At 49.1% G+C, this 27,012-nt stretch overlaps 2 protein-coding genes across 2 annotated transcripts; one reads left to right on the top strand and one right to left on the bottom strand.

Annotated features, from left to right (window-relative positions):
- The first annotated feature begins 1,210 nt into the window (after positions 1 to 1,210).
- Positions 1,211 to 20,797, top strand: YBX3 (Y-box binding protein 3). Its single transcript, XM_054168037.1, has 8 exons — positions 1,211 to 1,596; positions 6,550 to 6,613; positions 8,304 to 8,337; positions 14,166 to 14,255; positions 14,884 to 15,006; positions 16,772 to 16,866; positions 19,784 to 19,955; positions 20,563 to 20,797. Exons 1-8 carry the CDS (start codon positions 1,323 to 1,325, stop codon positions 20,626 to 20,628), a joined length of 918 nt encoding a protein of 305 aa, XP_054024012.1. The 5' UTR covers positions 1,211 to 1,322; the 3' UTR covers positions 20,629 to 20,797.
- Positions 20,798 to 24,953: 4,156 nt separating this feature from the next.
- On the bottom strand, positions 24,954 to 26,243 carry SYCE3 (synaptonemal complex central element protein 3). Its single transcript, XM_009899595.2, is given in 2 exon segments — positions 24,954 to 25,138; positions 26,063 to 26,243. Coding segments are annotated over 2 exon segments (279 nt in total). The 5' UTR covers positions 26,172 to 26,243; the 3' UTR covers positions 24,954 to 24,968.
- Between the last annotated feature and the right edge of the window lie 769 nt (positions 26,244 to 27,012).

Genomic DNA, 27,012 nt, shown 5'->3' with positions numbered 1-27,012 from the left:
AAACATACAGTTATGCCTATAGTTCAAGCTTACAAGGAACCTCATTCCTTGTATTTCTTAACTTTTACTTGCTGAACTGCAGCTTTACTGATGTTTGTCAACTGGGGTCAGTTCCCTTCCAAAAGTAAAACAGCAACAAACCCCAGGCTGAGTTACTTTTGTCTTAGATAAGCCCTTCTAACTAATACAGGTGAGAAGCAGGTCTGCTTCTCCATGACTTCAGGTCAGACACCTACCTGAGGAGCTGCAGCAGGCAAAGTACACAACCTAGAGGGATATGAAACAGCCATTGCCAGGCCTTTCTGCTGTTTCTTAGCCACTGTCTTCCCTTGGCTGTTGCTCAGAGTATTCCATCCCTTTCTGACAAGTGTCTTCACCTTAGATATTTCAGCCCTCAGTCTAGCATTCAGCAGAGCACTATGCTGCCCAGCCAGCCTCTGCTTTCTACCTTTCTTCCAATCTGGGCAGCAGGAGGCACATGAAGAGCATGGAGGGGATTCTCTTCTCTCTGCAACACCTGTGACTGATGCCACAGTGCCTGAGTCATTGCAATTGCAAGGGTGATACTCCTGGCTGTCCCAGACTCGACTGTGCCATGGTGCTTGTGCAGGAGTGACAGACGCGGGACTCAAGCGGCAGGCAAGAGGTGGAGCATGCTTGACACACCCACCTCCAGATGGTTCCTCCTCTAGCCATGTGCTAAAGGTATTTTTTTCCAGTTCATTACTTGGTGAAATATGCTTGTTAGTAATTTTCAGGAGTGTGTTTTGGTTTTCCCCCCAAAGAGGAACTGCACAACACAGACCTGTCCGCTAAGTACTGTGACTTCTTAGACCAGTTCCTAAACCAAGTTCACAGGAGGGATCATGAAGCATTCCTCCTCATCTCGCTGTCAAGACCGAGCATCTTTTGCTGAACTTTTTGAACAAGCGCAGGTTCCAGTCCAAGCTGAAACGCAGCTTAGCCAAGTCATGAGCAACGTAAACCCTGGGTTAAATTGGTGTTCCACCACCTGCCACATCAGCCCAGGGCAGCCGAGCCGAGCCGAGCCGAGCCGAGCCGAGCCGAGCCGAGCCGAGCCGAGCCGAGCCGAGCCGAGCCGAGCCGAGCCGAGCCGAGCCGAGCCGAGCCGAGCCGCTCCCCGAGCCGCCCTGCCGGCGCGGCCCCTTTAAATGCTAATGAGGCTGCGCCCATGCCGGCGCCGGCCCCCGCTGACTGTGTTAAAAACTTCGGCGGGGCCATTTTGGGGGCAGTAAGACCCAGCGCGGGCCCGCGGGACACCGGCCGCTAAGCGCCGCGCATTCACCCTCCTGCCAGGCACCATGAGCGAGGCGGCGGAGACCAGCACCCCCAGCCCGGCGCCCACCGCAGCCGCCGCCGCGACCGCCGCCGCCTCCCCGGCCGGAGCCCCTGCGCCGCCGTCTCCCGCCGGCCCGGACGCCAAGCCCAAGAGCCCTGTCAGCGCCGCCGCGCCAAGCGCGGCTGCTGGGGAGGCGGCCCCCGGCGCTGCTGCTGCCGCCGCCGCAACCGCAACCACAGCCGCAGCCGCAACCACAGCCACAACAGCCGCGGCCGAGACGGAGAAGAAAGTGCTTGGTGAGTGCTGGGCCCCGCTCCCAACTTTCCGGGGCACCTGTGGAGGGGAAGCGGGGGGGGACGGGACGGGACAGCGCAGCGCCGCCGCCCAGGGCGCAGCCCGGCTCCCCGCCCCGCGGCTGTCACTCACGCTGCGCTTCGGGGGGGCTGCGCTGCCGCTTCTTCCGCCTTCTCCTCCGGCTGGGAAAGCCAACTTGGAGTTGAGCGGAGGCACCTGTGGTGCAGCAGCGTCGTCCTCTGCCCCACGTGGCCCTGGGCTCTTCTCCGGGGCCGGCCGAGGATAGTGAGGGATGTGCAGCCACGCTGCTGGGCGTCCCGGCACCTGCCGGGGCATCCCTTCTTAGAAAGGGGTAGCTGTTAAACACTGCGTCAGTCCTCCTCCCATTATCCTAAGGCCTTTGCACAACTTTTTTTGTCGATAAGGGGTACTGCTTTAATAATACTTCTGTGCTTAGTGCTTTGGGATTAAATTGTGTTTCGCTTTAGCAAAACAAGCAAAGTGCCTAGCTGCCATAGCTGTACTCAAAGCCAATGCATAGCTGGGGTGAGGGGGTTATCGGTATGATTAAATAGCATCAACCTGTTGAAAACGACGAGACTTCAATCGGCAGGGGAAGTAGAGGTCTGCCGTTTATAACTTTGAGAAGATATTAAAGGCAAAGTTGAGGCTGGCTACCACTGCAGAGTCCAGAACTTCCCTAAGGAAAGACAGCATCCTCTCTTCTGAAGGGAGGATGCTGAAGTCTTGCCACAGCAGATGGAGGAGCCAGGTATAGGGTTTTTCTGGAGCTGAGGTAGGAAGGAGTCTAGCAAAACAGAAATTGCAGGTAGGGTTGGTGTAGGGTGCGTTTTGCCGTGTTCTGTTGTCAGATTTGTCAGTAATCAGTCAAGGCACATTCACATCTGTTGCTGTGTCTGCTGCTCCTTCCCTTAACATGGCTTCTTTCGTTCTTGGTAATGTTTTTATCTTGTCACCTCTTGCTGTTTTGGTTTGGGGTGGGTTTTGTTGTTGTGGGGCTTGTTTTGTGGGTTTTCCCTGTAGGGTGGGGAAGAAGTGAAGGCACAAGTAGCTTTTCTGGTCTAGGAGGAAATAGAGAAGTGCCATGGTGACAGTTTAGTACACTGGCCTTATAATTAGGCAAGACTTTTAGCAGGAGTTGTAAGGAAAACAATCACTGAAATGTGAATTGGAAGCAGACTTGTGTTCAAATCCACCTCAGATGTGTCTGTTAATGGCTCTGGCAGGGGACTTGGGCTCAGTTTTTTGAGGTCACTTCCAACCCCTAACGCTGTGATTCTGCGATGGTGTTGTCATTACGTTTGCTTAGATCCCATTAGAAGCAAGGTCTGATGCTTGTTCAGGGCATCCCAGTGTCTGCCTTCTAGGAATAAGGATAAAGTTTAGTCAGCTTTCTCTTCCCTTTTGGTCACAGGCAGCTTGGGCATTTCTTGTTAGAACTACAGGAAAGGCTGTACCTCCATGGGCAGGGGGGGCTGTTGTTTGTTTATTCTAATAGTATCAGTGTCTTGTGGAAATACGCAGGCTTTCACTTGCTGGTGGGAGCTGTCATCGCATCAACTGCCTCCTCTGACTGGTTAGTAAAACTGATTACAGTTTCCTCTGGACTTGTCCTCCTTGCTTGATCTCCCAGCTTTGACAGCTCAGGCTTAACAATGGCTGTAGCGTGGCCACGTGGATGTTCAGTGCCGTGGTAATGTGTTGCAGGTTCTTCCTCCGTGGCAATGCCATGGGAGGGGGGAGGCTGCAGGACTTGGTGTGGGCACTGCTGTTTGAAGGAATCCGTGGGAGTCTCAGCCCTGGCCTCTGGCAGCTTGTGTGAAAGGAACAAATGTGGAGGAGGCTTGAAGTGTGGTGGGGGTGTCTCAATGCTTATCGATATCCAGAAGGCAAGTGTCAGGAGGATGAGGCCAGACTCTTCTCAGTGCTGTCTGGTGACAGGGCAAGTGGCAGTGGACAGAAACCTGAACACAGCAGGTTCCCTGTAAACATGAGTTAAAAATTCTTCCTTATGAGAGTAGCAGAGGACTGGAACAGCCTGCCCAGAGAGGTTGTGGAGTCTTCATATCTAGAAGCATTCTAAACCTTCCTGGATGTGTTCCTGTGTGATTGACTCTAGGTGATCCTGCTTCAGCAGGGGGGTTGAACTAGATAATCTTCAGAGGTCCCATCCAGTCCCTGCCATGCTGTAGCTCTGAAGCTCTGTGTGTGGAGATCCACCTTAGAGCAGCCAGCTGGCCAGGCAGAGTGAATTTTTACTACCTCCTTCCACCAGCTTTCTGACTTCTCCAAGGGGTTTTTGTGTGGCTTCCTGGGCTTCTCACCCTCTTCCTGATCTGAAGCAGGCTGACAGCTTCAATAGCTATTTTATGGGGGAGGGAAAGGATGATGAGGGTGGGAATCGGTGGTATAAGTCTTATCTTAAAGTAGGCTAAAACCTGCATGTTCCGTTGGCCACTGCTTCTGTGTTTACCCTTTCTTCCTCTGGTGACTTGTCTGGGTGCAGCGAGCTCTCGTGTACTGCCTGTGCCTTTGCAGTCGCAGCAGGTGCTCTCCCAACCAAGTGGTGACTGCATGCAACTAAGTTAAAAGCACAGCTACAAATGTCGGTGCTAAAGGCTTGTTACTGAATCACTGCTTGACAGTGAAATTTGGGGGGTGTATCTCTGAGCAAACCAGCTTGGCAATGGATGGTTTGTTCTTAGTAGAGCCTTTTGCTCAAGCAATTGTCTCAGTCTTAACATGGTTTTGCTTCTTCTACATAAACACATTTTCTGCTGAAAGGGCATTAAAGGAGACCAAAACCTCACTTCTAAAAGAGCACTGAGAAGAGGCCTGTTACTGCTTTCTGTAGAATCACTTCAGTTGGAGGAGACTTTTATTATCATTGTATCCAATTGTTCACTAGCTCAGAGTCCGGTGCTAAACCGTACCTCAGCACCACATCTCTGCCGTTCTAACACCTCCAGGCATGGGGATTCAACCACCTCCCTGGGCAGCCTCTTCTAGTCTTTGAGAACCCCAGTGGAGCAGTTTCTTCTAATATCAAATCTAAACCTCCCCTGATGTAGCTTGAGGACATTTCCTCCCATTGTATCAGTTCTTACTAGGGAGAAGAGACTGATGCTCACCTGTCTCCAACCTCCTTTCAGGGAGTTGCAGAATGCCAGAAGGTCTGCCCTTGGCCACCTTTTCTCTAGGCTCAACAATCTCAATTCCCTCAGCTGCTCCTCTCCAGACCCTTCACCAGCTTCTTTTACCCTTCTCTGGACCCACTCCAGCACCTCAATGTCCTGTTTGTGAAGGGCCCCAAAACTGAGCCCAGTCCTTAAGGTGTGGCTTACTCAGAGTGCAGGGGGACACTTGCTTCCCTGATACTGCTGGTGACACAATTCCTGATACAGACCAGGATTCTGTTGGCCTCCTTGGCCCCCTTGGCATGCTGCTGGCTCATTTCCAGCCAGCTGTAGATGAAGAACAGCAGCAGTAATGCAATGGACTCCTATCAGCAAACATGTCCTACTTCAGCTTTGTGCTCACAGGAGGAACCAGAGTTGCACTCTCAGAGGGGTGTGGAAGGATGGCAAGGCTCTGTGACACCAAAGGTCTGTGTAGCTCTGTCACATCCCTGATGGATGTGTAGGAGAAGACGCAGGTGTAGAGCAGACAAAGGTTCTGATTTGCAGTGTCGTTTCCTTGCCTCTAGCAGGCTGACTTGGACTTTTGAACTGGAGATTCTCTAGACTATTTAATTGCATCTTGGCTTCCTCCAACCCCTCAGACATGTAAGGCTTTCAAAAAGCAGTGTGTGACCAGCCCCTTTTCAAGTCAGCAGCGTAGTTTGCTTAGGTAGTAGTTCATGCTGTGTGACAAAGCAAATCTCTGGAAGTTTGCAGCCCAAAATTCTCCCATCCCTGCAGGTTTGAAAAGTACACATTTGTGGCCAGCACCCAGTTGCTGAGAGGGAAGGAGAGGTTGAGCTGCCTCCATTGCTGTTGAGTTGCTCCCACACGTTTGTGTGTGTTGGAGGAACAGGTTTCACCAGATCCTATAAGACACTGCAGTGTGCCTTCTAAGATACAATACCCTTTTGGGCTTGAGGTAGGAGCTTGTCTTGATCTCAGAAGCCTTGGAATATGAAGCTGGTCAGTATAGAGAGCATCTGTGATTTCCTAGTTACAGGAAGGAATAGAAAATCCAAACACTTTGGGGTTTTGTTGGGTTAGAGTTAGGTTGGCAATGCTGGAAAGAACTTGTCCCAAACAAGAGTTTGCTGGCTTTCCACTTGAGAGAGCTGCATGGTGCTTGGTACTGGTCTTCCTTGCCAGTTCTGGCTTCATCAGAAGAAAGGAAGGGTAAGCCTGAGTGAAGAGGGACTTCAAAACAGGTTTGTTGGGGGGGGTGGGGGTGTTTCAGCTATATTTCATGTCTAACTACGAAGCTAAAGAGAATGGAATGTGCTGCCCAGGGAAGTGGTGGAGTCACCGTCCCTGGAGGGGTTCAAGAGGGGATTGGATGTGGCATTTGGTGCCATGGTCTAGTCGTGACGTCTGTGGTGACAGGTTGGACTCGATGATCTCTTCCAACCTTGGTGATACTGTGATACTGTAACTCATGGATGGCAGTGGGATTTTCAGCTTCATTGCTTGTTTCTGGGCTAAGAAATGGAGAAGGGATGGATGGGCACATTTGAAAAGGGAGCTGGACTTCATTTTAAATGCTGGGTGGAAAATTCTTGGCTGAAGAACAATGTTAAAGCACTGCTTCCTGCTGCTGCATTAGTATAAGCTGAAGCTGGAGATGAAGGTACACATGGAGTGGTAAGGGAACAGCATAGGCCTGTTTGACTTCATGTGCAGGTATAAAAGTGGCTTTGTTACCTTCCTGTACTTCCCTGTGTTTTAGAGTAACTCCTTGAACTTTTTTCTTTCCAGCCACCAAAGTTCTTGGCACAGTCAAGTGGTTCAACGTGAGAAATGGATATGGCTTTATCAATAGGTATGTTTAAATTACAGCAGTCATGTTTATACTGGGCTAAAGCTCATGCTACAGCTAATATGCCATGTGTTAGTAACTACAACAGGGGCCCATGGACCTGACTACAAGCTCATGCAGTTGATAGCCAGATTTGGCCAGGCATTCAACAAACTCTGTCATCTTGGGGGGGGGGGCTATTTCCCCTTCCCCCACATACCTTTCTTTGTGTCTGGGCAGAAAAAAGGTCAAGCTTGTTACAAATTTGGTCTTTTACCTGTTTCTCAGATCTATACTCATTCTGCACCTTTACTGAGCTGTATGTTCCCTCATGACTGCCTGGTGTTTGTGTTTTTTTAAAGGTGTGAGTAAGTTTGGAGTAGGAGGGGAAATACTTCTAGATAAAAGTCTGAGCTGATTGGTCAAAATACCTCCTCTAAATCCACAGTGAACTTTTCTGGTACCATCTAACTGAAGGTATTCCAGGCCTGGCTTCATAGGAATTCTATCTTTTTCTTTCTTTCTTTTCCTCTGAATACAAACAAATCTGAGGGGCAAATAGCTCTAAGTGATACTGATCACACTCCAACCTTAGCTACACAAGACCCACACTTTCAAGTTGCTGGAGGAAAATGGCTTTTGAGGATGGAATAAGCTGTGGGCTTGAAGGGCCCAAATGCTTTGTGTGCTTTATGAAACGTGAAGTTCCTGCATGGTGAATGCTTGCCTTGCAAAAGTCATCCCTGGCAAGTTGTTTTGTAAGTCCTTGATACACAGCAGGTAGGTCTGGGTAAGTGGAACAGTGTAGGAAAGGGCAGGAGAGCCCCTGCTGCATGGATCTGAAGCTAGTTCTGGTCCAATATTAATCCCAGTCTATGGAGGCTATCTAGTGATGTGCAAGACTAGAAGAAAAACCTGAATTAGGAAGAACTCAAATTTTTCAGAACAGTCTGAGAGCCTTCAGATAGATCTGCTGTAACAACCTGTCAGCCTTCTTCCTAATCTGAGGACCACTGTTGCTTCAGTGCAGCCCAAAACCTTCTGAGTTCTGCCTTACCTTCACAAACTGACCCACCTGCTTCCTCTGCAAAGAAGGAACTGAGTGAGCAGATGAAAGGCTGGGCTCCTTCTATGGGAACACAGAATCAAGGTCTTGGAGCTGTCTTCACAGTTTACACGTGGAAGCCTGAACTGTCTGGTCCCATCCAGACAACCTCATGTTTATATCTAGGTTCCCTCTCCAATGGACTCCCCTAACACCTCTTGTGCTTTGAGTTTCACTGAAAGGAGAGCTCTATTAACAGCTGTGGCCAGTCCTGTTGGTAGTCTTGCTTGACCTCTGGGATAACAGCTCAGGTTGCAGCCCCTGTGGAAGTTGGGGGGGACGGGGGGGGGCTTGGGAGGGTGGTGCAATAGCAAAAGGCAAGCAGTCTAGTCATTAACTGTCCTGTGTCAAAACAAAACACTGAACATCTGCCAGAAGGTTACAGAGAACCTCCAGTTCCCCATCCCCTCACCCTTCAGAAGGGTGAGGAGTCCTTTCTGCTGTCAAGTATGTCATCCTGGAGATTGAGAGCAGAGTCTTGGGAGCCTAAACTTGCACAGAATGATTGGAATCCAGGCTGGGGGAAGGAGGGTTTCTCTTGTGAAGTCAGACACTTCTATTTAAGTCTCTTAGCCTCCACTCTTCTGACTTCTCACTTTCTTTTCGCAGAAATGATACCAAAGAAGATGTGTTTGTTCATCAGGTAAGACAGTGCACAGCTCTTGGTACAGTTACTGCTGTGACAGGGCTCTAATGCAGCTCTGAAGCAGCCACCTGACCTTGGCTTGGCCTCTCCTCAGAATATTGCCTGCATATCCCTTGAAGAGGTGTGAGTGCTGCACTTTTCAGGCAGGAATATTAGGCTGTTTTCCTGTTCTCGGGGCCTGGAACTGGAGTAGGTATTGGAACCTCTCATGGTTTTTCTGGTCTGATCTGACTTTCACTACAGACCTCTTCTGAGGGGAGGAACAGACCACCACAAGACATGACTCCTGCTTTGTAAACACCTTGCTACTTTTCTGGTTTTCCTCCCCATTTCCTTGGGCTTATTGTCTTCTGTTTCTTCCTATCCTCTTCATTTGAATGTCTGTTCTGTCTGCCCTCCCTGGTATTAGAGAGAAAGTGATCTAACCTGGCTCCTGACCAGCCTGGATTGCCATCAGCTGTTGCTGCATGAGACAGCTGCTCCTAGGAAGAAAAGGAGGAAGGCTATGTACCAAGTGTGCCCAGGCACAGAGAGGCTGCCCTAGCAGCTTGTCATTGGTTAACTTTTCCCTGGGCTGTCAGTAGGCTGTTCTAAGTTTATACTGCAACTTTCAGGTCACAGGCAACCAGTGAGAAGACAGAGGATGCTGTCTCCATGCAGATGTAAATCAATTAGTTGGCCTAGGTCTAGTTTTGCATTATCATTTACTGAACCAGGGAAACCAAATCCTGCCCATGGAGTGTGTCCCATATGAAATGTCTCCAGAGCCATGTGTTTAAAAGCCATGCTTTTAAGCAGGAGCTTGCTTTGTGGAGTAAGTGGCAGCACTTCCACCAAATGTGACCAGGAAACTTGGAGTTGGTTACAGAGGACAAGGATTTGTGTATGTAATTGTTAAACATAGAATTGCTTTGGTTGGAAAAGACATTTAAGATCAACCATTCTCTGACTCTACCAAGTCTGGTGTTGAGCCTTGTCCCTCAGCACCACATCTCTGCCTCTCTTAAACACCTCCAGGGATAGGGATTTGGCAGCACCTATTCCAGTGCAGTTTTTTCTAATACCAAATCTAAACTTCCCTTGGTGCAATTTGAGGCTTTCCTCATCCTATTACTTGCTACTAGGAAGAAGAGACTGACTCTCACCTTGCTCCAGCCTCGTTTCACGGAGGTGTAGAGTGCTAGAAGTTCTTCCCTCAGCTTCCTTTTCTCCAGGCTAAACACCCCCAGTTCCCTCAGCTGCTCCTCACCAGCCCTGTTCTCCACACCCTTCAACAGCTTTGTTGCCCTTCTCTGGACCCACTCCAGCCCCTTAATGCCTTTCTTGCAATGAGGGCCCTGAAACTGAAACCAGTGCTCCAGGTGTGGTCCCCCCAATACTGAGTCCAGAGGGACACTTGCTTCCCTGGTCCTGCTGGTGACACTTGCTGGTCAGCAGAGAGTTAGTTCCTGTGGCTTCATGACTAAACAGTGAAACTATTTGGTCAAGAGGTGCAGACCCCCTATCTGAAAAATGGGAGTAATTCTAGTACCTGTAATGAGTGAAGATGATGTGGAGGGTGTGCAGCAGACATTCCCTCTTCAGTAGGTGGGCTTAGGAAGCAAGAGCCTTCAAAGCATGCACTGATTTCTGAGGGTCACTCTCCTTCCTTAGTGACAATGTGCTGTATGCATGCTGATAGAGATGCTGCATCTGCAACCCAGTGGGAGTGTATCCAGGGGAAGAGCTCTAGGAAGAGAAACATGCACTGGGTAGGCAGCCCTGTTAAACTGCCTTGAAGGCAAATGAGGTCTCCTTGAGAGGGGTGAGAAGATATCCTAGGAAATAGTTGTTGTGCTAACAGGGCCCAGTGGTGTTCTGTGTGGGAAAGCTGCCTGCAGAGCCAAACAGCAAAGGTCATCAGCAAACCACTGTTATCAGTGCTATTTTGACCTCTTCGTTTGTAGAGGAGATGATTCATCTAAATGTAAACTGTGTGAATGTGTTTGGGAGCTTATTGTCCATCTCCTGGGGTTGAAATCCTCTGAGCACAGAGCACCAGTGGCTTTCTGTCAGCGACAGAGTGGAGTCAATACGGATGGCCATTATGATCCAGTCTTGTTCCAGTGTTGTTCACTTATTAATAAAGGAACTTCTACAGACTGGGAGAGCATCCTTGGCATAGCTTCATTGGTTCCCCAGGAGTGACCACACATCATACTATTATAGATTATTGGTCAAGCTACTACTAACACATAAGGCTGTTGGTGCAGGTGTGTCCTGTTATTCCCAGATAACTCTCTGTGTTTGTAGCTACCAGTGCCCTGCTTTAGTTACATGCTGCAGGCACAGCACTGTTTGGCTAAACTGCTAGCCACTTCTGCTGAGCATGGCCTGCCACCATGTCAGGCTCTAAGCTTATACAGCCAGATTGCTCACACCGCTTCTTGCTGCCATTGCCACAGCTTTCTGCTTCAGAAATAGCACAGGTGTGCAAGCCTGCATCTGATTCACCTTTTTGGTGGGCTGTGCATGGCAGAAGAGATGCTTCCAGCTCTGGCCTGGGTTGGCTGCAATCTGATGTTCCTCAGCTGTTCCATCTTAAGCTGTTCCTGTGGGTGAATGTGCTGGCTACCAAAGCCTGAGGCTTTCTGGCAGGAGCTCCCGATGGGGCCACCCTGTGAGGGAGGGAAATCCATGGCGTAAGCAAAAACTTTCTGCAAGCCTCCCTCTGCTCGGTGCCGGTACTGCCCCTCCTCCCTCCCTGCCTCCCGGGGAGGGGCTGGATTACATGCCTAATCCCTTCAGAATAAGGTTGACCTAGTTGAATAGATCCAGCCTCCTCCCTGCCTGCCCTGCACACATCCATAATGGGGAGGGAGCAGGCTGGTCTCATGATTGGAACAGGGGTTAATGCTGGGTGTCTGGCTATTGGGTGCTATTTATAAACCTATCACAGATTAAAATGCTTTTCTCTTTAGGCCATGCATGGTTTGCTTTGAATTAACTTTGTCTTGTGGGGGCTCCAAGCCCTTCTTCACTTGCTTTGCCTTGCTTGCATACTTATCTGGCTGGTTGCTGCAAGGTGTTTGGGGAGGGCACTGTGTCAGTTGGGGCTGGTGTGAAAAATAAGAACTGATGGGTTGTGGAGTGTGCCTGTGGGGGAAGAAGGGTCCTGCAAGTTAACACCAGTGAAAGTGGTGGTAGCCAGAGAAGTCCAGTTTAATTAGGTGTATTTTGTATCAACAAGCAGTGAGGAGGAGTTGATCTCTTCTGCACAGGTCTCTCCATTCTCTTCACTGGGTGGCACTTGCCACACAGCCTGGTCTACCCACACCATTAACTGGCCTAATGAAGTTTGGCTCTTGCTGTGACCATGCTGGATGTGCAGGTGATGTGGTGATAGCTCTTCCAAACAAAACACTGAACAAGCTCTGAAGAGTCTTATGGCTGTGTGTTCATTAGTACTCCCTTGGGAAGAGAAAGGCTTTGTCTAAACTGGGTGCTGTCTGAACACAGAACATCTGTCTCTTGACTCAAAGAAGCTGAAATCTTCAGGGTGAAGAGTAACAAGGAGAAGAATGCTCTCTTGCCTCTGGATGTATAGAGTAAAAATCTGTTCATCAAGCTTAGAGCTTAAGATTGTTAGAGGCTTACTTCAGCAGTGTTTCCCTGCAGCTAAAGTAGTTAAGCCATACAGTTTCTGCTTTGAATTCTTGGACTTGCTCAGAATTGCTCTGGGTTGCCCGTACAAAGTAAATCCTAGCCCACACTGCAGCAGCCTCTACCCCCTGTTGGCAGGTTAGTCAGCTGCAGATCTGAATTCAGGCTTCTGTCTGCAAAATTAGAACAGAACACAGGGAATCTTGTTGAGTTTATCTTCCATTACCCATGGAGGATGTTTGAGGAGCTTCATTACTCTTAAGTCTACCCTTTACTGAAAAGAAGTCTGGTAGGCCCTTCTATCAGGGGTCAGGGTTGGGCTAGCCACTAGACAAAGGACAGGTGCTCTCTTACCCCTCTCCCTTCCCAGAGAGAAAGGGAATAAGGGAGAGAGATTTATGGATTGGGAAACAAAACTAATGGAGCTTTTTATTTTATGTCCACAAATGTCACTGTTGTGGGCAGGCACTGGGCAAGTCCCAGGCTGGACTAAGTGACAGCTGGGAACTGGATTTGGATCTAAGGCACAATGGACAGAGTCCTGCTTCAACACCAGTCTTTGAGGAAGAAATCTTAACCCTTGTGATCCCTCAGCTTTAGTCTGAATCTGATGTATGTAAACTGGAAAACCTTGTTGGCCAGTTTTGGGTCACTTGTCTTTGTCTGCTTCTTCACACAGGTGCTACCTCTTACTTTGTGTACCAAGCTGAGGTGCTGTAGATTTAACAGTGACCTTGGTTTCTGTAGGAACAAGGATAAGCAAGAGCCTTTCTGCACAGAAACCCTTATTAGTAACTATAAACATCAAACTTCTCTGCTTCTAGAAGCAGATATGGACTGCAGAAATCAGCTGTTAACTTCAGAAAGTGCAGTTGCTTACACTGAGCTGAAAACCAAAACTGCTGAGCAGAATCAGTTCTGTTGTAGCTCAAACCAGACCACTTGGAAGGAGTTGGAAATGCAGCTTCTTGACATCTGTCATGAGCAGAGCACAAGTCTTCAGAGTTGGAGTCAGTTGAAAAACCACTGTCTTCTGTGAAGTTAATAACTGGTGTATAGCACCTATGGAAAGGCTGCCACTTGCAGCAGAGTCTGAGGAATGGGGCACTCACACTGTTAGGTCACAGAAAGGGAACGCAGCTGCCTCAGCTCATGGTGGCAGTCTTTGCTTGCTAAAGCAACTCCCAAAAGAATTCACTTGAGCAGCTGATTCTCTTCCCATATCAAAAAACCAACAACCCTCTTGGGTTTTGGTAGCAGTACTATGTGTGCTTTAGCATTCTTCCCTGAGCTGTGCAGAGACACTGCATGGTAAAGCAAGGTGTGGCTAGGTGGGGAGCTAAAAGGGTGTGCTGGCCTAGTGCCTGGAACAGAAGAGTACTCAGCAGCTGTCAGAACAGTTTTCCTGAGCTGGTCAAGCTCAGCTCCCAACTGATCAGAACTCTTCTGCTAGTGGGAAATATTTTAGGGGCTGTTCATAGATTCATGGAGTGGATTAGGTCAGAAGGGTCCTTGAAGATCATCCAGTTCCAAACCCCCTTGCCATAGGCAGGTACACCTCCCACTAGCCCAGGTTGCTCAAGGCTTCATCCAGCCTGGCCTTGAACACCTCCAGGAAGGGGGCATCCACAACCTCCCTGGGCAACCTGTTCCAGTGTCTCACCACCCTCACTGGAAGGAATTTCTCCTTAATCTCCAGTCTGAGCCTGCCCTCCTCAAGCTTCAATCCATTGCCTCTCATCCTGTCACTCCAAGCCCTTCCCAGCTTTCTTGCAGGCCCCCTTCAGGTACTGAACAGATGCTCTATGGGTCTTCCTTCTCTAGGCTGAACAGCCCCAGCTCTCTCAGCCTGTCTCTCCAGGGGAAGTTCTCCAGCTCTCTGATCATCTTTGTGGCCTCCTCTGGACCCACTCCAGCAGCTCCATGTCCCCCTTAAGATGGGAGCCCCAGGACTGGAGGCAGTGCTCCAGGTGGGGCTTTGGCAGAGCAGAGGGGCAGAATCCCTTCCATGTCCTGCTGGTCACACTTCATGTCACATCTATGTATCTGCAGTTCCTCGGTGTGATGACTGCCGTGGTGCAGAGCTGAGGTGGCAGCAGCAGGCTGTCCTTCCCTGCTCTCCAGGGCTGTCAGTGTGTAAGGCCATGGTAAGACAACGTTTTTCTTCTCTCCTTTCTCTAAAGACGGCGATCAAGAAAAACAACCCCCGGAAATACCTGCGCAGTGTTGGTGATGGAGAGACCGTAGAGTTTGATGTGGTCGAGGGAGAGAAGGTGAGAGACACTGCATATGATCCAAGAGTGTGACCATCACTGGTGGGCAGCACACAGAGCTGTAGCTGTGAGTCTGCTGGGTTTGTCTAATGTGTTACTCCCTGCGGTGGGTGGCGTCTGCGCAGCTTTGCTGTGGAAGGTCTGGTTTTCAAAGGCTTCATGAAGTATTTCTAGATGTGGACCAAAACTCTAACTGCATCCTAGTGCCTCTAGGAGCTGGAATTTTCACTTGATAGAGCATCTGAAGCTTGCAACCTGCTCAGTAATCATTAACTGCCCTGAAGAACTTGGCTTGAAGTTTGGTAGCTTAACTGTAAGAACCTTCATTTCTCTGTGCTTCTGCTTTTTTCCCCAAGCATTTTTATGATTACTCTGAGCTTTCTTTGGTGGTGGTGGGGGTTTTGTCTTGTTACTACTTGCTTTCTCTTCTGAAATCAGCCTGGCTGCTAGTGTCCAGATTTATGATCAGAATTCTTGGTTATGGAATTGAGAGAACAAACAGACAAATGAACCTCTGTGGCTTGGAACCAATGCAAAAAAACCCTGCTCTTTTCTGTTGTCACCCTCTCCCTGTAGCTGGTGGCTGTCTTCTCACACCACTCTGATTAACTTCCTTCTGACTGTCCAGGGTGCAGAAGCAGCTAATGTCACTGGCCCAGATGGAGTTCCTGTAGAAGGCAGCCGCTACGCCGCAGACCGGCGCCGCTATCGACGCGGCTATTTCGGCCGGCGCCGTGGACCACCTCGAAGTGTAAGTTCAGTTCCTTCAGTGTTGGTCATCCTACCTCCCCAGCAATCTTCTGAGCCTTCTCCTGAACAGTTCAGCAGGGCCTTAGTGTGCAGTCCAGGGAGGACAAAAAACTCTCACAAGCCCTTCCCTCCCTCCCTGTTTTCAGGATGGGCATGGCCCTCCACACCTGGCAATGCTTAACCAACTTGGAAGTGTTCAATAGCTTTCTGGATTCCTCCAATGTCATTGCTATTGCTACTGGGATCTTCTATGATGGTGTGTCCTGTAGGTCCTTCCTTGGTATGTCTTTCTAGAATATGGTGAAAGCATATTTCAGGGGTTAAAATGTCTGTTTGAAGAGTAAACACTCAGGAGTGAGACATCGGAGTGGCTCACCATATTCTTTACCTGCAGCAGAGGGAAGTCTTGGTAGTACAACCATAATTTAGGAGGCCTTGTTGGAAAAATAGATTTTATTTAGGAGTTCATCACTTTCCATGTCTTGGGAATAGTTTGATCAACTAGGTGCTCAAAGCTAGGCTGGCTGAGGCCTTGAGCAACCTGGTCTGGTGGAAGGTGTCCCTGCCCATGGCAGCGGGGATGGAACTAGATGATCTTCAAGGTTGCTTCCAACCTATCCCCTTCTATGACTCCATGTATCATCCTGTCATAGGCCTCTGCCTATGGTAGTTCAGTGTAAAGGAAATGTTTTGGTGTTGTGTGTGCCTTTTTTCCCCTTTAATTTAGTTACACAGCACTGTACATACATCTGCAAGCCTTCCTAAGCACCTTCCCTGCAGGGTTTTGCAGAGGGAGAAGTATCACAGAATAGCAGGGGTTGGAAAGGACCTCTGGAGATCTAGTCCAGCCCTGCTGCTAGAGGAAGTTCTCCTAGATAGGGTGCACAGAAATGCAATATTCAGGTAGGTTTTGAAAAGTCAGAGAAGGAGACTCCACAATCTCTCTGGGCAGCCTGGTCCAGTGCTCCAGCACCCTCAAAGTGAAAGTTTTTCCTTGTTTATGTGGAACCTCCTGTATTCTAGATTGAGCTTGTTGCCCCTTGTCCTGTCACCAGGCACCACTGAAAAGGGCCCAGACTCATCATCTTAACTTTCACACTTCAGGTATTGATCAAGCATGGAAAAGATCCTCTGTCTACTCTTCTCCAGGCTAGACTGGCAGAATTGCCTCTCTTGACTTGCTGGCCACTCTTCAGTTGTGGCAGCCCAGGGTATGGTTGGCCTTCTGGGCTGTGAGCACACATTGCTGGGCTATGCTCAGCTTTTTATCCACCAGTCCTCCCAAATGCTTCTCTGCAGTCCTGCTCTCAAGCCCTTCATCCCTGAGGACTCTGGGATGCTTCTGATCAGATCCCACAGACTTGTGTATGTTGAGGTTCCTCAGGGTGGTCACAAACCTCATCTTCACTTACAGTGAGAGGAATTTTGTCCCCCTGGTTCTGATCTTGTGATGCTCAGGATGTGTTAAGAGAGCAGTTGGCAGTGAAGACTGAGGCAAAAAAAGTAGCTGAGTTCCTCAGCCTTCTCAGGCATCATCAGGTAGCTTCACAGTCTGTTACTGAGGAACAAATGCAGCATTCTGGCTTTTGTTCTTCCTGTCACCTTGCCCAAGTTCCACTCTTTCATCTGCTGCTGTTGACCTGATGTGCTGAGGTCTCTCGAGTGATGACAGTGGGTTTGAACATGCCTTTGGATCATTGGGTTTTATAGTTCTTATACTGCCTGTGACATCTTTAACTCTGACTTTGGTCTTGTTTTGGTCGTAGGGTGTCGAGGGAGAGATAAAGGATGTGGTCACAGAAGGAGGACAACTTCATCAGCAAGTCCCTAGGAATCCCACATACCGTCCCCGCTACCGCAGGTTCGTGCTGCTCCCTTGCTGCTCTGATAGTTGGATGCTGCTGTCATCTGTGCAGGCTTCACAGAGCAGGAAGCTCTGCTCCCTGCCCTCAGTGCCTATGCAATAGTAGGGACAGGAACATTGATTAGGAGGAGAAAAATGAGCCACAGGAGTAAGGAACTAACTGCAGAACGTCTTTAATGTGCCGATGTATAGCTCAGAGCCGGGAAAGGAGGAGCAAAATGTTTGTATCTTCTTACTTCTCCCAACTGAGCAACACATTGAAGTGAGTTGCAGGGTCTGTGTCTTCCCATCTGCACTCCTGTGTTTTGAATGACAAGTAATGAATCCAAATCTTACTCAATGTGGAACATCTGTGAGGGCAGAGCGTGCTTTAGAACTCTTGTGGAAAGCAGACTGGAGTTTGTGGGTCCCTGTTGGACTAGTAATGTGCACAACCAATTCAGTCCTGTATGTGTCCCAGAGGAGGGCCATGAAGGTGATTAGAGGGCTGGAGGACCTCTCCTATGGGGAGGGCTGCTCAGTCTGGAGAAGAGAAGCCTCTGGGGAGACCTTAGAGGGGCCTTCCTCTGGATGCAGCCCAGTGTCCATTTCTCCTGTGTTCTGCAGTAGTGCACTGCTGATTCATGCTGAGGATGCTGACTCCAGCTGTCTGCATACAGCAGATTGCTGGACATGGTGTGAAAAGCTTGCATGAGTGTGGGGGAGACTGAGCAGACAGCCAGAAGACACCACCATTGTGGTGTTCCTAAACAGGCAAACTCCATCTGGCTCAAGAAATCCATAGCATGGATACCAATGGGAAGCTGGGAGGCTAGTTGGGAAGTAGGCTTCCTTCCCCTTATTTTTGCCTAGGGATCCATAAAGACTGGGAGAAATGGACACTTGAAGGCTCAGCAGCCCTTTCTTAGGTTCTTAAAGATGTGAGACCCCCAGCTGCAGCACTGCATCCAGTTCTGGTGCCCCCTGCTTAAGAGGGACATGGAGCTGCTGGAGTGGGTCCAGAGGAGGCCACCAAGATGATCAGAGGGCTGGAGAACCTCCCCTGTGAGGACAGGCTGAGGGAGTTGGGGCTGTTCAGTGTTGAGAATGCTCTGGGGACACCTTAGAGCAGCCTTCCAGTACCTGAATGGGGCCTACAAGAAAGCTGGGAAGGGACTTTTGACAAAGGCTTGGAGTGACAGGATGAGAGGGAATGGATTGAAGCTTGAGGATTGCCAAATGGAAACTGGAGATTAGGGAGAAATTCTTGATGGTGAGGATGGTGAGATACCAGAACAAGTTGCCCAGGGAGGTCGTGGAGCTGTTCAAGGCCAGGTTGGATGAGGCCTTCAGCAACCTGGTATAGTGGAAGGTATCCCTGCCCATAGCAGGGGGGTTGGAACTACATCATCTTTAAGGTCCTTTCCAACTTTAACCTTTCTATGATCGCATGTTCCAGTGGGATGTGTGGAATAAGTCAGTCATCTGTGTTCATCATACCTTCAACTGGCCAGTTCAGGATTGTTTTCTCAATGTTCCAGCCTGCATTCTGACATGACCACTGCAGCTTTCAGTTTCTATTCTGAAGGGGAATTTCCATATCTGAGGAATTTGGTGCACTTAAATGTCTATGGGAAACAGCCACTGACTGTTGTACCTCTGGAGATGTTTCCTGGCTTTCTTTTAAAGCTCCCTCTAAGTAGAAAAGCTCATCCTGATTCTTGGCTATTTATGATTTGTTTTATCTTGGAGAACAAGGGACAAGTTAAAGAAAACCCTGGGTTACCTCACTGTTGGTCTTCATAAAGTGCTGTGATAGTGCCCCCACAACATCCTGCTCTCAGCTGGAGAAATATGGGTTTGAGGAATGGACTATTTGAATGTGGGATTTGTTGGATGGTTGCACCCAGAAAGTAGTGGCCAAGGGCTCAATGCCCAGCTGAAGATCGGTGGTGAGGTCATCCTGGGGCTGATTAGAAGGGGTGTGGTGAGTAGGCCACATCTGGAATACTGTGTCTAGTTCTGGGCCCCTCAGTTCAAGAAGGACCTTAGGGAACTGCTTGAAGTGGAACATTTCCCTTGTGACAAAAGGCTGAGGCAGCTGGGTCTCTTCAGCTTTGAACAGGAGCCTGAGGGGTGACATCATTCATGTTGATCAAGATGCAAAGGGCAGTGTCAGGAGGATGAAGCTAGGCTCTGCTCAGTGATGCCCAATGATAGGACAAGGGGCAATGGGTGCAAACTGGAGCAGAGGAAGTTCCACAGGAACATAAGAAGAGACTTTTTCCCTGTGAGGGTGTCAGAGCCCTGGAACAGACTGCCTAGAGAGGAGGAGTCTCCTTTTCTGGAGACATTCCTGACCTTGAGTATCTCCAGGGATGGAGCCTCAACCACCTCTTTGGACAACCTGTTGCAGTGTTCCAGCACCCTCATGGTGCAAAACTTGTCCTCACATCCAATCTAAATCTGCTCTTCTCTCCTTTCAAACCATTGCTTCTCATTCTATCACTGCAGGCCTTTGCAAACAGTCCCTCTGCAGCCTTCTTGTAGCTCCTTCAGGTACTGGAAGGCTGCTATTAGGTCTGCCTTGGAGCCTTCTCTTCTCCAGGCCAAACAACCCCAGCTCCCTCAACCTGTCTTTTGTAGCAGAGGTGCTCCAGACCCCTGATCATCTTCATGGCCCCACTCTGAACCTGCTCCATCAGGTCTATGCCATTCCTCTGTTAAGGGCTCTAGAGCTGGACACAGCACTGCAGGTGAGGTTTCACCTGAGCAGAGAGGCAGAATCAGCTCTCTCCATCTCTGGCCACACTGCTTTAGATGCAGCCCAGGCTGCCATTGGCCTTCTGAGCTGCAAGTGCCCATTGCTGACTCATGTCCATCACGAACCTTCTTGAAGCTCCTCTCCTACTTACCACCTCCTTCTCCTGTTCAGAGGGCCCCCACGTCCACGGCCTGTCCCAGTGGCTGGAGAGGCTGAAAACAAGGAGAACCATCACGAGGCCAACGCCATGAGCCAGCAGCCCCCTCGCCGGGGGTACCGGCGCCCCTACAACTACCGGCGCCGGCCTCGTCCACCCAACGCTCCGGCTCCGGATGGGAAGGAGGTAAGCAGGCTCCTGGCAAAGCAGTGTTAGAGACCAGATCTGGCTCGGGTGGGTACTCAAGACCACCTCTTCTGTGGGAGTTTAACCAAATCGCTGTTGGTGTGCTGGAGGAACGGCAAAATTCCAAGTGCTGCGGGTTGGAGGTAGTTGGCTGTTCCTCATGACCTCCTGTGAGCATGGATGGGTGGTGGGAGAGGGACTGCATCTGCATTGTTCTTAATTGGGGTCACACTCTAACAACTTTGAAGTGGAGAAGACCAGTTGTGGTTTCCAGCTTCCTCAGATGATCTCCCTGCAAGTGATGAGTTAGAACACTCTAGAGAAGTTGCCTTAACTTTAACCAGATAGTTTTGGGGAGCTGTTTGCAAACAACACCACTCTCAGCTTGATGAGGAAAGCTTTTCATTCTGTGCCAGCTTGAGGTGGTCCCCTGCCAGAACCTGAGGGGCAGTTCATAACCTGTAGTGTATTTTCTAGAGTTTTGTATTTTCTCACAATGCATCTTCCTTGGTTATTTTAACATCTGAATTGTGCTGGCACCACCACTAGGGAGAGGAAGGGTCTGGGGCTCAGCTTTTGCCTTTAATAAAGGTTTCTTCTGTCTTAGACAAAAGTAACTGAAACACCTGCTGAAAATCCTGCTCCAGTGACTGAGCAGAGTGGTGCTGAGTAATGCCCAGCTCCTCAGGCACCTTTACCATCCCTCAGGTAAGGAACAGAGATACTTCCTGTTCTCCAAATGAATCACAGGATGATAGGGGCTGGAAGAGACCTCTTGAGATCCAGTCCAACCCCTCTGCCAGAGAAGGATGGCCCACAGTGTATCACACAGGGACAAGCCCAGACAGATTTGGAATGTCTCCAGAAATGGAGACTCCACAACCTCTCTGGGCAGCCTGCTCCAGTGCCCTGCCATCCTCAAAGGGGAGAATACTCTTTCCTTATGTTTGGAACCTCCTGTGTTCCACTCTGTCTGTTACCCCTTGTCCTGTCACTGGGCACCCCTCTGGGCTCTGCCATGTGCCCTTATGTATGGCTAGATATTTGTGGTGGCACCTGGGTGTGCTCCAGGGGCAAAGAGGGGTCTGCTGCTTTTCTGTGTTGTCACTAAGTAAATTTTGCTTTAGAAATCTGAATTTTGAGGAGGATTTCTCTGCTCTTTATCAACAGCATCTGTTCAAGTTTTGCTGTAGGATGACAATGTGTTCCCAGCTTGTGCACACAATAACCCAGTCATGCTTTTGCAGGCCTTAGGATAGGTGGTTGAGGCCCTGTCCCTGGAGGTGTTTAAGACAGGGCTGGATGAGGCTCTGGCCAGCCTGATCCAGTGTGGGGTGTCCCTGCCCATGGCAGGGGGGTTGGAACTAGCTGATCCTTGTGGCCCCTGCCAACCCTGTCTGATACTGTGATAACTTCTCCAGCTGACATCTGGCCTCTGCTGAGCAAGAAACGAAACGTAAAATAGTCCTTCCAATCTTTTCTTCTCATCTGGCTCTTCAACAGGTGTCCTAAACCAACTCAAAAGTAACACCAAAGAAACACAGAAGCAATAAATTGTCAGCAAGGACGATGAGAGCAAAGATTACTTTTTGTTTTGCCACATGGAAGCCTAACAAAACCAAGAACTGACCAGCAGCTGAGATCCAGGGAACGCCTGCAAGAGAGATGCATGGAGAGGGGAAAAGAGAGCGAGGGTCAGAAAAAGCAACATCCCTTGTGTCAACAGCAACTCTGGGAGGGTTTTGGATTTGGTTTTTATTTGGTTTTGGTTCCTTTAAGAGTTTCACTCTTTCACTAGTATGGAATTTTTTTCATTTTTTTTTTCTTTTTGGTATCAAACTGAAAAGGGGAAAAAAAAAAAACCCAAACCACAACAAAAACCCAACCAAAAACTGAAAAGGAAATCAAATGCTCTTTTTTTCCCCTTCATTATTGGATGCTGGTGCTAAATCTCCCAGGTGTGGTGAGTTTTGGGATTGGATTTTTGGGGGTTTTTTTGGTGCCAGTCCTGTCCACTGCAGGACAGGGGGAGGAGAAACTTCTGCTTTCCTTGGTAAGATCTCTTTGAAACTGTGCGGCATGGGTGACGTTCCTCACAAATAAAAGTGATTTCAACTACCAGGAAAGATCTGCTGTAGTATGGGGGGGTGTTAAAATAATTCATTGTTGTAATCTTGCTGCTTCAGCATGTCAATGTGAAAGTAAGACCTGCCTGTTCAGTGTGGATATGGCAGTAGCTTCTCTAAACCAGCACTGGATGATACCTGTGCACAGGGCTAGGTGAATAGAATAGACCAGACCAGGTTGGAAGAGACCTTCAAGATCATCGTGTCCAACCCACCTAAACAACTAACCCATGGCACCAAGCACCCCATCAAATCTTCACCTGAACACCTCCCATGATGGTGACTCCACCACCTCCCCAGGCAGCCCATTCCAATGGGCAATCACTCTGTATAGAACTTCTTCCTAACATCCAGCCTAGGTGAGGTGGATCTGCTACAGAACAAACTCTGCAAAGATGTTCTACAACAGAGGTATGATCTATGTTGTCCCCTCTGCTCTTCTGGCTCAAATGGCCTTAATGGTGGGTGGGTGGGTGGTTGTTTTGGTTTGTTTTTTCCTGTTACCATCTTATCAACAGCCAGGTGAAGATGAGCCAGTGTGTGCCCAGAGGGCCTGGATCAGCGATGTTGAGAGCAGCAGGACCAGGCTAGTGATTGTGCCCCTGTGTTCAGCACTGGGGAGGCCACACCTTGAGCACTGCCTTCAGTTTTAGGGCCCTCACTGCAGGAAGGACGTTGAGGGCCTGGGAGTGGTCCAGAGAAGTGCAACGAAGCTAAGCCTGGAGAACAGGGCTGGTGAGGAGCAGCTGAGGGAGCTGAGGTTTAGTCTAGAGAAAAGGAGGCTGAGGGGAAACCTCATTGCTCTCTACAGCTCCCTGAATGGAGGTTGAGCAAGGTGGGTGTTAGTGTCTTCTCCCTAGTAACAAGTGATAGGAGAGGAAATGGCCTCAAGTTGCACCAGGGAAGGTTTAAGTTGGATATAAGAATTAAAAATCTTGATTGAAAGGGTTCTCAGACTGGAACAAGCTGCCCAGGGATGTATCCTTATCTCTGGAGGCAGAGCACCAGCCTTGGCAGAATTAGAGAATGGTTGAAGTCAAAGGCCTTTTCCAACCAAAATGGCAGAGATCTGGGCTGATGGGGGAGTAGGAGATGTCACCCCAGCACTGCAGGTCATGGTCACTGAAGCAGTGTGAGCACTAGATGGGGCTCTTGCCCTTTTTGGTTGTACTTTACACGACAGGCAATTAAAAGGGATTTCTGTTACAAGCCTGAAGCATTCAGCTGGGCTGAAATGTGCTGGATGGCGAGATGGATGAAGCAAAACTCCCAGACCCCACGGGCTTATTTTTAGTGTAAAAACTGGAAGGGGGAGGCCCTACAACAGCTAAAGCACAGATAATTTTAGGAGGAAAGGCAAAGTATAGTTGTCTTGCTGTCTAGCCTTCCCAAGGACAACACACTGCATATGTCTCCCCTGGCTGTCATCACAGAAGGAAGAAGCTCTTGAGGAGCAAGGAGCCTCCTCAGCAAGCCAGGTTCCCCAGGCACAGTCCTGTTGTCCCAGCCCCAACCCTCTATTCCCTCTTCCCAGCATCTTTTCCTAATGCTCACCACTGTTAGATCTGGGAATTGTGGAACTGTTCTGGGTCCCTGGAGCTTAGAGCAGAGGAGCCTGAGAGGTGACCTCATTCATGTTTATAGAGATGTGAAGGGCAGTGGTGGGAGGGTGGAGCCAGGCTCTGCTCAGTGATCCCCATTGACAGGACAAGAGGCAAGGGCTATGTGTTCCATAGGACTAGTAGGAGAATTTTTTCATTGTGAGGGTGATGGAACACTGGAGCAGGCTCCCCAGAGAGGCTGTGGAGTGTTCTTCACTGGACACTTTCAAAACCTGCCTGGATCTGCTCCTGTGTGACCTGCTGTAGGTGATGCTGCTCTGGCAGAGGGGCTGAACTGGGTGATCTCTGGAGGTCTCCTCCAACCCCTAACATTCTATGATAACTCTCACCTCAGTAGGATACACATTCTGTCTGTGAATCAAGACCACCCAGTTTCAAGGTAAGATATAGTATGAAAATCAGAACTTTTGACAGCTGTGATTTAAATCATTAAAGATATCCTCAGAGGAGAGGGACAGGCTCTCACTAGCTACATGCTGCTTGCTTTCTAGTGAAGAGACTGATCTCAAAGAAGGGGAAGATCCTTCTCAAAAATTGTACTGACTTTCAGCTCAGCTGAAACATTCCAAGTAGTGCTCTTAATTCACATCTTGACCACAAAAGAAAAGGGGGGAGTTCATTTTCTTTTTCTTTAATAGTGTGCAGTAGGAGCATATAAAGGAGAAAAGGAAGTTTGCTAACATGGTTAATCCGAGTTCTGCAGCAACCCCACAGCCTGCAGCACACACAGCACAGGCTCTAGTGGGTAAACAGCTCTGCAATGAGGCATGATGTCCTCAGAGGGTTTGAGAAGAACAATCTGGGAAAAGAAGGCCAAAGGCATGGTCACAAATCCAAGGAAACAAACTGAAACCAGGACAGATAAGCTGCCTCAATAATACAGTTCTGTGACTGAACACCTAAGGTGGCTAACTCAAACTAGAGTTTCAGTTGGGAAAACAGGGCACTCCTTTGGCTTTCCTTGGGAGGGGCTGGTGTACCACTGCAATCTCTTCCTCCATTTATTCAAGTGCCAGAGTTCCATGTCTAGTGACAATGAAGTGAGTGTTATCTTCCAGAAGGCATGTAAATTGTGCATGGACCCACTGAGGAGCATAATAAACAGAGCCACACTGCTACCTTTTACCAATATAAATATATATAATCTCATAAATTAATACTCTCAGAGCTGTACACACAGCAGTAGTTCTTAGCAAGATGAAACCTCCACCCCCTGGAAAACAAAAAGGCTGGAGTAATTTTTTCCAAGGACATACATACTCAATTCATTCCCTCTTTTGCTCTTTGTCTTTAGATTCACTTAGCACTTCTTGCTATTCCTTCTCTATCTCTTCTTTGCAACTCAGGAAGGCATCTTCCAAACACCTCATGGAGCTGGCCAGGTCTGGGTTGGTACGTAGGACCACCACGCCGTATGCCATCCAGGTTGCCTGCACTACAGACCAAATTAATGCTTTTCTAAGCCAGAAATTTAGGCTAAATAAAAACTCATTCAATAAAGGACATGAATCATCAGATCTGATGTCAGAGAAGGCTTGCTGGAAACTAAAGTGGAAACTGCCCCTAGCAACAAGATATATCTTTATAAAGGCCTCAAAATATCACAGTATCACTAAGGTTGGAAGAGACCTCGAAGATCATCGAGTCCAACCTGTCACCACAGACCTCATGACTCCAAGTACTCATGACTCCTCATGGCACCAAGTACCACATCCAATCCCCTCTTGAACACCTCCAGGGATGGTGACTTCACCACCTCCCTCCCTCTCCTCGCCTCAAGCTTAAACTTCCCCTGGCACATATTGAGACTGTGTCTTCTTGTTCTGGTGCTGGTTGCCTGGGAGAAGAGACCAACCCCCCTCCTGGCTACAACCTCCCTTCAGGTAGTTGTAGACAGCAATGAGGTCTCCCCTGAGCCTCATCCAGGCTAAACAACCCCAGCTCCCTCAGCCTCTCCTCACAGGGCTGTGCTCAAGGCCTCTCCCCAGCCTTGTTGCCCTTCTCTGGACACTTTCAAGTCTCTCAATGCCCTTCTTAAACTGAGGGGCCCAGAACTGGACCACCTCAGTACTTCAGCCTGGCAGTATGCTGGTGTAAATTAGAGAAGCAAGATAGACACTTGACCTAAAAAATTACAGGTCCTCAAAAAGACAGGTTCAACACAGAGAGTTTTAAGCATAAGTGAAACAACAAATCCCCTCTTTGGAGCACTCAGGAGGCTTGTGTTAGGCGAGGAAGAGTAAGATCAAGGAAGTTGCGGTGTAGATCTCTGGAAGTTTACAGCAACAACTATACATAATAAATCTTTCATGTCTTCACTCTAGTAGACAAATCTATCATGACTGAAAAAGGGAAGTACCTGTTAGGCTTTCCATTTCCTCCAGCAGTTTTTCTAAGTCCCTGTTCAGGTCCTCCATGAGCTTTACCATCTTCTCAGAGTTTCCTTCCTGAAGTTCTGACACAGCCATCTACAAGGAAATCAGGAATTTTCCTTGGAAGAGAGTTAATCACAGATGAGCTAAATTAATATTGCAATACCCAAAACCAAACCAACTTCACCCTGCTGTTTCCATAAATGTCATTTACAGGTGCACTCATTAAGAGTATGACAGTTCCTCTTCATCATCACCTGGCTGCTGCAATTTCGTGGGGTTTCAATGCATTTTGAAACCAGTTTAGGCAAAAGGGATTCCACTCCAAGATGCTGTGCTTGTGCCAAATACACATTTTTGTATCGCTAATAACAGAGGTCGCTGTGTCAAGCACTTCATTAGAACGTTTTATCTATCATCCTGTTCGTTTTCCTCAAGCTTTTCTCGCAGATACTCCAACCTAGGGCCCGTGAGTGAGCGAGCGGGCGGGCGGTGGAAGGCCCCGCTTGTGCCTGGCGTTTCAGGCTGGCTGCCGCTGGGTATCGGCGTGCACTACCTTCTGTCACCACCTACGTAGCTGAGTGCTTACGACTTACGAACCGTCGCTTAAGCTGTAGGTATTTGCTCGGGGCAACTATAGAGATTTGGAGGCAAAATTTATGCAGTTAAATAATTTTCAGCATCTTGACCCCGGCCGGCCCCGCACTGAGCTCAGGAAGCTGAGAGCCGGCGGGGCCGACCCGCACCCAAGGCCTCTGGAGGAGCAGCCCTCTGGGTACGTAACCAACCCTCACGCCGCGGCCCGCTCCCTGCCGAGGGCAAGGCCCTCCTCCCGTTCCCGCCCACCAGCCTGTGCTGTCCTGCCGCCCGCCAGCCTGTCCTGTTGCCCACCGGCCTGTCCCGGCCTGTCCTGCCGCCCGCGGGGCTCTGCCCGGCG

Source organism: Dryobates pubescens, chromosome 15, assembly GCF_014839835.1.
Source record: "Dryobates pubescens isolate bDryPub1 chromosome 15, bDryPub1.pri, whole genome shotgun sequence".
In the NCBI taxonomy this organism is placed as follows: domain Eukaryota; kingdom Metazoa; phylum Chordata; class Aves; order Piciformes; family Picidae; genus Dryobates; species Dryobates pubescens.
The sequence above is the reverse complement of the archived record's forward strand: the minus strand, read 5'-3'. Positions and strand labels throughout refer to the sequence as shown.

What these genes read in the sequence shown, in the direction of transcription:
- YBX3 (XM_054168037.1), top strand. Translation starts at nt 1,323, where the DNA reads ATGAGCGAGGCGGCGGAGACCAGCACCCCCAGCCCGGCGCCCACCGCA. An exon ending in AAGATGTGTTTGTTCATCAG is followed by an intron (nt 8,338 to 14,165) that starts GTAAGACAGTGC and finishes CTTTCTCTAAAG; the next exon opens with ACGGCGATCAAGAAAAACAA. An exon ending in GCCGTGGACCACCTCGAAGT is followed by an intron (nt 15,007 to 16,771) that starts GTAAGTTCAGTT and finishes TTTTGGTCGTAG; the next exon opens with GGTGTCGAGGGAGAGATAAA.